We start from the raw sequence: 9533 nt of genomic DNA on the forward strand, positions 1-9533 counted from the left end.
TCAAAATGCCCAATTGCACCTACTTACTTGTGATACCCACCTTAAAGACCAAATGTTTTATTGCACACACCTAAGTCCTTTTTCTTCGTCTATTGTTCACTGCACCCACCAATTGCCTATCAAACCTTCTTCTTTTCCTCTTTTTCTCTAATTTATTTTTTTTACTTTCTTCTTCTTTGCATTTAAACAAGTTTGAACGAGGGTTTTAAACTTTGATCTTACATGTAATATTCAATAGGTACATACCGAATTTGATAAAACAAATTTGATCTGAATTTACCGAATAAAATTTGTCAAATTTTTTTCAAGTTCTTCAATTCAAAATTATTATTTTAGAGATTTTAATAGCGTTTTTTTGTGTGTGTGTTTTTTTTGTTTTAGTTTTTCTCAATGATTGAATGAAAAAAGTAAAATACATTTCAAAGAGATAAGAATAAGAAAACTTGAAAAGAAATTCGGGAAAGAAATGAGTTTTTTGTTTGGTAGATTATGATGGGTGCAATCAATATATATGTAGAAGGGTACAAATGTAATTTCAATTTTTATTACAATTTTAACTTAAAGGTGGATATAATAAGCACTCTTGATTTTCGGACTCCCTTCTCTGATATAACATATACTCTTTCCACGTGGTTGTGCAAAAAATCATAGATTTTTTCTCGGGATACTATCTCTAGAAAGTGTGCGGTTGAGTATCTAGAGGAAAACACTCTATGATTGTATGAACAACCACGTGGGGAGAGTATGAACGTGTTTGCCACGTGGGAGAGTTAGAAATTATTTTTCTACAATTAGCCATGTCGGTTTGTGCAAACAGAGCCTCTCTATGACTCGACGTAGAGAGAAGGGCATATCAATTATCAAGAAATAAAGCGCGGCGAAGGAAGAACAAAGGTTGAATTCGTTGCGAAGAGCGAGTCGATTAAACCCTAATCATGGATTCCCACAACAACCTGCAAATCTTTGTTCGGTCTCAAGAACTTGGAATCCCATCTCGATCCATAATCTCAAACCCTAATGACACTCTTCACCATATCAAATCATCCCTTCTTCCACAAACCACACCTTCTCAAATCCTCGATTCCCTCTACTTCACCTTCCAAGGAAAACCCCTCCATGATTCCTCCACCCTTCTCGATTCCAAAATCCTTCCTTTCTCTGACCTAGTTCTCCGAATTAGGGTTCTTGGTGGTGGTGGCGATGGTGGTGCAACTGGTGCTGAATCTCGTGATTGTTACCTCAATATGTACGCCATTAAGAAACCCGATAAAATCGATCCGAACGAAACTAGGTTATCGAGATGGACAACTTGTTCGCTCTCGTTCGAGCCTCTTAGACCTCCTTGTGTTGTCGATCGACTCGGAAATGTGTTTAATAAGGAACCACTTGTGGAGGCGTTGTTGGGGAAGAAATTGCCGAGAGCATTTGGGCATATTAAGGGTTTGAAGGATATGATCCCAATTCAACTTTCGGAGATACCCGGGATGAAATCTGACGATGATGTTACTTTCGATACGAGGTTTCAATGCCCAATTACCGGACTTGAGTTTAATGGGAAGTACAAGTTCTTTGCTTTGAGGAGATGCGGGCATATTTTGAGTGCAAAGGCCTTGAAAGAAGTTAAATCGTCAGGGTGTTTGGTTTGTCATCAAGAATTGTTAGAATCTGATAAAATTGTGATTAATGGGAGTGAGGAGGAAGTGAAGGTTTTGAGAGAGAGAATGGAATTGGAGAAGGCGAAATTGAGGGAGAAGAAAGAGAAGAAGGTCAAGAACGGAGAATTGGGGATTAATGGTTTGGAATCTTCGCGGTTAAGTGGTACAAAACATGGTGTAGATGACAAAGAAGTGGAGAAGGGTTTGGTTAGAACTGAAGGAAATGGGAAGATCTTAAATGCGGGTGCTGTTGTTAAGGGGACGAATAACGGTTCGGTGAAGCGGTTTAAAGCAACAGATATAGCTCCACCTAATGCTACGAAGGAAGTTTATGCTTCTATATTCACTTCGTCGAGGAAATCTGGGTTCAAGGAGACTTATTCTTGCAGATCTCTTCCCCTTGGTAGGAACTGATTGATGGTAAGGTTTATGATGGTGTAATAATGCCTCTTTGGAGAAATATTCTTCTATTACATTGTCTAATGCTGTGTTGATTTGTCCTAATTGCCTTCCTGCTTGTTACTTTGGCTCTTGAGTAGTAAGAGTTCAACTTTTTACCAAAACGATAATTGTTTTCCTATGTACAATATTTGATTTAATTGGATAGTCTTCTGTTATCTTATATTCTGTTTTTATTTTTATTTTATTTTTATTCATATGGGTTCCATGAATAAGAGAAATGTCAGCTTCAGGGAAGCTGTAGAGTTTTTTTGTTCTGGTCCTTGATAAAAGACACATTCTATGAATGGGCCAAAGAAGCAAAATAAATCACAATGGGAAAAAAAGAAATAATGGGAAATGAAAATCGAAAAAGAAAGGAAAAGATATGTGAATGATATATGCTGCCAATCCTCCTTTTTTTTCAACTTCTTTTATGATGTAAAGACCCATATATTAGCTTCAAATAGAAAAAGGAAATCAAAGAATAAAATCTAGCTTTGAAAAATTTATCTAATATCGAATTGTGTTGATATGTTTCTTCAATGAGTTAGTCAACCAACATTTCCAAAGAACTCAACTTTTTTCCAAAGAGGAAGTGGAGGCGATACCATACCCTCTTGCTATAGAAAATTGGTACTTTACACTTTGCCAGGAATTTTCAATATTGATACTTCACAATTGCCAGGAATTTTCAATATTTTTAAGTACAATTTTTTGTTCACATTCAAAATTTGAATCTCTTTCAGAAATTTTTTCAAAAGGTTATAGGGAAATGTCCAACCACTTAATGTTTTCTCTACATTGGAATTTGTTATGCGGAAGTCAACTTGTGTTTCGTTTTAACCAATGGCTGTCCCAACTCCCATCCCATGCCTATAGATTTTGTGTCATGAGTAAGCCAATAATAGTGATAGTTTTTTAAGGTGTTTCAAACTTTTGTTGATTAAAATGCATTTTGTTGCCTTAGGCTGAGGTGTATGGTTGAATACCTCATTCAAGAATTTTTTTTTTGATCCAATCCGTAAGAATCAATAGAAAAAGAAAATCCCTTATGATATATCGGATCTGGCTCGGTTGTTGATAGAGTGAATAGATCTGCCATTTCGTGAAATCTCTCTGGATATATAGGAATCCAAATTTGCCGAATCACTCATGTTTTGATCTTCTACATCTTAGGTCTCCCCGTTCCGTCATCTGACTTATGCCCTTCATGTAACATTCAGACCGAATGACAATGAAATTATGTCGATACTTCCATATATTATGGGTAACGTAGGAGACATCTCTATTTTTCCCTGGGGGGTAGAATTACCACTGCCTAGCTTTCAATTCGCCGTTGACCATCAAATGAGATGTGAATAACCCGTCCTCCTCTCTTTGAAACAAAGGGGTGTTTTATGCAAGCTGTATCTACCCTTTGATTTGAGGGAGAGGAAGCTCCTCAATCCCTTCTCCCTGGATGATTATGCTAAGGGGGATTATATTAAAGGATTGTTGGTTGCATGTTTCTAATGGAATATATGTTTCCGAATGGAAAAAAAAAAACACTTCTAGAAAGAAAGACTATGTAATTGTAGATTGACATTCTTCCATTGAAACACAACTTAATGGAGAAAAAGGATGTTGCATAAGTTATGACTGAAGATTAAGCTCTTAAGGCCCTGGAATGGAGAAAATGGGTACTAGTTCCTTTGAGTCTGTGATTTGAAGACTTCCTTTCCTCAATATTGATTGACGTAGAAATTCAGGAATTACGATGCGAGTTGAGCTGGAAAGATCTGAATTCTCACAGGTATCAGTATCATATAATTACTTAACTTACGTACTGTATTTGTAGACATTATAAAACCCTTGTATGGCTTCTTCAATTTCTCTATAAAAAAATACGATCATGGTAATCATACCATAATCACCAAAGCCTTATCCCATGTAACTAGTTTTGGATGAATGAATTTTGTAACTTGTTCAATTGTTTGTAAATCCATATCTTTAGTTAATGGAAAAGTCTTCAATATGTTCTCAACGTCTTATTCCACTCCTTCTCTTTCCTTCTTTAAAACCTTCAACTTGTACATTCCTTGTTTTTTCATCGGGTTTCATTGCACGACCAAACTATCTCAATTGACTTTCTCTTATCTTATTTCCGATTGGGCCTCTTACATTTTCATGAATGCATTTTTTTCTTCTTACTCAATTGACCTCAAAAGTTTCACACTTTGTGTGAACATGCTTGTTCTTGATTTCCAAGCATGTTGCTCGACTAAACATACCTGGTCTAATTGCTGTCTTGTAAAAGTTTTCTTTTAGTTTAATTGGTAGATTTGGTCACATGACACTCTTGAAGCGCATCTCTATTTTTTCCACCCAATGTTGATCAGAAAAGAAACATCTTCCTGAATCTTTCTTTATCATTAAGGATTTTGGATACAAAATTATTCGTTTAAGGATATTCTTGCCCATCAATTTTTGTACTTTTACGTTCTTTCTATTTATCCGAATATTGCACCCCACGTACCTGGCTTGGTTCTACTCATATTAAAGCCTATACACTCTCTTAGTCTCATCAGTAAATTATGTCATCTATAAACAAAACACCAAGTGACCCTCCTTGATTGTGAATTGTTATTTCATTGGTAGCTACATCAAAAAATACAGAATCAAGGGATAAGGTATCTTGAGGATGTCTAGCCTGTTCAATAGAGAGATTAGATCTAGGGTGATAAGGTTTGGTTTTAGGAAGACAATTGGTGTGGGGATTCTCCTCTATCATTGCAGTTCTGTTTGTTGTATGTAGCTTTTTTGAAGTAGAATCAGACAGTTAAAAATTGTACGACTCTCAATGGGAATGATCTCGACTGGGACTTTGGGTTTTAGAAGAAATTTCAACGATTGGGAGATTATCGAGGTAGCAATTCTCCTAGACCTTCTCAATTCTTACCATTTGGCGATCAATGAGCAAGATAGGACAGAGTGTAGTAGAAATAAGGATAGAAAATTTTCTGCGGGAGTTCCATAATGCCCTTTTGTTTGAAGTTTTATGATTTTGCCTATTTGGTCGTCTTTGGTTCTGTTGAAAATTTCATTCTTTATTTGGTTGGCTTCCCTTGATAAGATCCGAACTTGGGAAAATCTTGTGAAAATGGGGTTTCATGGTCCTAATCTCTGTCTTCTTTGCAAATATAGTGGAGAATCAAGTAATCATATCGTAATCCATTGTCTTTGCTTCAGAGATTTGGGTACATTTTCTCTCTCTTTTCTAGATAGACTGGGAATTCCCTTTGTCTGTTGAGTCTCTCGTTGTAGGGTGGAATCATAATATTTTTTCTAGCAGGAAGAGATACCTCTGGGCAATACTTTCTATTGTCATTGGTTGGGTATTTGGAAGGAATGGAACAAGTGGATTTTTCAGGGAAAGGAGCAGTTGACTAGAGAAGTGATTTTGGAGATTCTGATTCTTTTTTTCTATTGGTAAAAGTTGAATAAAGATTTTGAAGGGGTGTTCTTCAAGGATTTTGTGTTTGGGTCGAGCTTTATTCTATGTAGGCGCCCTTAGTTATGGGGTGGTTTTTGGTTTTGTTTTCCCTTCTCTCACTTTCTTTAGGTTTTGTGTGTGTGTGCGTATGTTTTGGGTATTTCGGAGGCCCTCTCATCCTCCAGCTTTTAGATTAATGAAATTCTAAACTTATTAAAAAAAAAAAAAAAAAAAAAATACTGAATCAGGGTTGATACTTGGTGTAAATCTACTATAACTGGGAACTCCTTTACCAATGTTTGTTTACCACATGCCACTCTCCCTCATGTCTTGATAAAAAAATAGCACCTGCTACACTAACTCTCTAGGTACCATATTGTATGATTTCCTTATATGAACAAACTGTTTAGATATTCTTCCTCTTCTCTCCAAATTTCTCGATCATTTGTCCTACTAGTAAGAAGATTGCCTCAATAATTGACATTCATATTTTGTTGTTTTTAAAATATTTATTCCATCAGACTTCTATTTCATAGTGTGACTCTTTAAGTTTGATGTCTCAATAGAAAATGGTTGGTGCAGCTTTGTATACTCTTCTATATCGATACTACTATATTTCTCCATTCATCCAGCATAGTTGTTCTTGCCTGGAACATCTTAATTTGCCAAGACAATTTTGCCTTTATCATGCATTTCCACATCTAACATAGTCATTGGCTATTGCACGAAATTACAAAGTACAAAATTTAGATTTTTTGAGCATTACTTTCCTCAGTGCCAAATGGTAGACAAGATCCGCAGATTTCTTTGGTAAGACAAGGCTTCTAGTCGGTTGGGTTCTGCTTTGCATGTTTTTTCTGAAATTCAATGGCCTCCTTTAGGTAGTGATAATCCTTTTAGTGGGTGGATGGTGCTATTTTTGTTGGTTGATGGATGCTTTTAATGGTTGCCCTAAACTAGCAATTGAGTTGAACAGGGATCATTGTCAAGTATGACATATTCTGCAGAAACTATGGTGGAAACTATTCTTATCTTCTTCAGTCAGCAGCACATCCCTCTGTTTGAAAGTACCTACTTCGTAGGTTCCTTGTTTTGATACTTTAACTTGGAACGTATGCCCTTGTGCGTTTTGTGCATGTATGTAAGTGTTAGTGTGCACGCCTTTCCTTTTATTCTCCTCTCTTTCTTGCAGTTTTTCTTCCTTTATTTTTCACGTGTTAAGTGGGTGTGTGGGGGTGATTTTCGTACAACTGTTATTCTGATTGACCCATGATCATCATTTTTAACTCTTATTGCAAAGCTTTTCGTTTTGATGTTCTCCACTTCCATGGCTGAGTATCCTTTTATTGGGTGAGTTATGATTATTACTAGTTTATGTGTTACCCAACTATATATATATTTTTAATGATACGTAAACGTATTACCCAACTATTTAATGATCGAGTTAGTTAAGCTAGCAGAGGTTTGATGGGGGATGTGAAAAGGAGGGGGTTGTAGACTTAGGTAACCGTGGTTTTACCATTTAAGCCAGGATAATCTTGTAGTTTAATGCAAGCTGGGGGGTAGTCTAACTGCTAATTGTTTGGGTGCCATTATGTTAAAAATGGAGAATCGATTACCATGGTGAAGTTTTTGGTGCCTTGGGGAAATAACTTTGCAAAGTTAATCATACTCGGATTGATTAGTTATGGAGTATAAGTTACTGACAGATGGATTAACTAGAAAGAATTCTTTAAAAAATTTGGGGTGCAGAAGTGGAGCATGAGCTGATACCTTGGAAGGAATTTATTTATAAGCTGAAATCGATGGCCCCTTTGAGATTCTTAGCATGGCTTTGTTAAGGAAGTGATAACTTGGGAACCCTGCCGTGAGAGAGAAATACCATCTTGAAAGGCATATTTTCAATTCTTGGACGATTCTATCCTTGTGGGCCGGAGAGAGTTGCTTGTCCATGAGGTGGATTTTGTAGTGGTTATGGTGGTAAGATCTTGTGTAGGATTCTTGAACAATTTGCAATTGGTCCTGGATTAAAAAGCTAGGGTAACATAAAACTTTACAAGGGGGACAAGTTTTGTTGGCAACAAGTCTCTCATGGGAAGAACCTTCAGGAAAAATTGGATTTGTCATTAGCCTAGGGGCTCTAGACAGTACTCTTTTGTCTTGGGTAGCCCTTGGAGATATTCAGCATTAGCTTTTCTTGCTGGTAGGTTTCTAATAAAGAGTTATATGCTTACCACCATTTTAACTTCTTAAAATATTTAACTAGAACTAGTTTCAGCAAAGCAGTCCAGGTTTAGTTAGGTTTCTGCTGTTTTGGTCTCGGCTCAAAGCCAGAAATGTTGTTCCCACATATATCTGGTGACTTGAACTGATAGGTTGGAGCTGGAGGCCAACTTGATCCTCAGTCCCTAATTCGGGTTCAGGTAGATGGGGGAAGAACGCTTGGAAAGCGTTTTTAGCGGAGTTAGCTGCTCCGTATGACTGGTTTAGGGTCATGACGGCGGAAGTAAGCTCTCCTAATCTGTCTGATTGGTCAACCAATTTGGGATTGATTGACTGCGCGGGTGTGTTCTTTAGACGCAGGGATATTTATCCTATCCCTAGTGGTCTAGATGAACCCATTCAGAGCAGTTGGGAATGTTGGTGGACGTTAGGGAAGAAGCGTAGTCTGCTGAAACATACAAAGAAGCATTCGAACCAGCAGTTCCAGTTTCTCCCGCATCTGGATCTGCAGAAAATATAGGGTATTTTGTAAGTCTAGACTCAATTACATTGACCCTTTGTTCCTTAGAGCTCAGCTACTCTCAATGTTCTCTTGTGTCTATTCCTTTGATACGTCTCCAGATGCGTAGTCTTTGGCGGATGAAACTCTTCTTAATTAAGATTCAACACCTGAAATGGCTTCTGATTTAGCTTACGATTCAGATTCGAATGGAGATGCTACTTCAGGAAATGCTATTGAGGGTCGATGTAATTGAGCTCATTCATCAAAGTGCAAAAGGTGGCTGGAGCGGCTGAATGACATTCCCGATACTTGCTTGATTTTTAGAATATGGAGGGTTGATGTAATTGAGGACTGTCAATCCTAGCGCATAGGATCCAAGGAAGGATGTTGAACCTGGGAATGGAACCTCATATTACATTGACTCGTCGTCCCTATTGGAACAAAGTGATCTTATCTCCTTCACCTTTGGTAAAGTGATTTCATCTCCTCTCTTCTATTGCATATCCTTGATGCCTATCAGAACAAACTCATCTCTTTGTTACACAACCTCCCCTATTTCTTTAGTAAGTGTACTTTGACTGATAGCCTTCGCTTGCCTTGGGTGAAGAGAAAGGGTTGGTCAAGTTAGCTCTGTTTCATATCCTCTGGTTGAGCAAGCAATAGGGCTACGTCAAAACCAAAGGCTACTACAGCCATAAGACAAATGAAGGGATCATCAGGCTAGGGAAAGGGAAGGGGCGTGGTTGGTGTGTCAAGTAAGGGAACCTGTAGGAAGGTGAGATGACCTGTCGAATTCACATCATCAATCGCCAATGTGCGAATGAATTTTTGAACCTTTTCAGTTTGATTTTGTTCCATTTTTTGTTGAGCGGTCTTATCAAATAAGGGATCAGACCGCTCCTGGTGTTCGAACTAGTCATTAATGGTCGGCTTAATTGGTATCCTTTCGGTATGCGTTGCGAACACTTTCATTTTTAGCGTCTCATCTTCTCTAGAGAAGCGAAAATCGAACGGATAGAGCAGATGGTCCAACTACAGAACTTATTCTTTTTCATTACTTCCATGGTCGTGTTAAGAGGCACAATAACACCCATACTATTGAAATGGTTCTTTTTTTATTTTGAAAAGAGGCCTTGACTATTACACTTTGGTTGATGAAAAATGATTTAAAAAATATAACAATACAACTTGCAAAGTAATATATCATTTGGATCTTGGTAGATATTGGGATGGAATCGTA

At 37.4% G+C, this 9533-nt stretch overlaps 1 protein-coding gene across 1 annotated transcript; it reads left to right on the top strand.

The window, feature by feature from the left end:
• The first annotated feature begins 813 nt into the window (after positions 1-813).
• Positions 814-2277, top strand: LOC147389175 (RTF2 RING-finger protein). Its single transcript, XM_086418415.1, has one exon. The coding sequence runs from the start codon at positions 936-938 to the stop codon at positions 2067-2069; it is 1134 nt and encodes a 377-aa protein (XP_086274541.1). The 5' UTR covers positions 814-935; the 3' UTR covers positions 2070-2277.
• The last annotated feature ends 7256 nt before the right edge of the window (positions 2278-9533 follow it).

This window comes from Akebia trifoliata, chromosome 12 (assembly GCF_017979445.1).
Source record: "Akebia trifoliata isolate Shusen 1 chromosome 12, ASM1797944v1, whole genome shotgun sequence".
Taxonomy (NCBI): domain Eukaryota; kingdom Viridiplantae; phylum Streptophyta; class Magnoliopsida; order Ranunculales; family Lardizabalaceae; genus Akebia; species Akebia trifoliata.

Bases quoted from the DNA above. Each gene is read 5' to 3' on its own strand.
- LOC147389175 (XM_086418415.1), top strand. From the start codon at position 936: ATGGATTCCCACAACAACCTGCAAATCTTTGTTCGGTCTCAAGAACTT.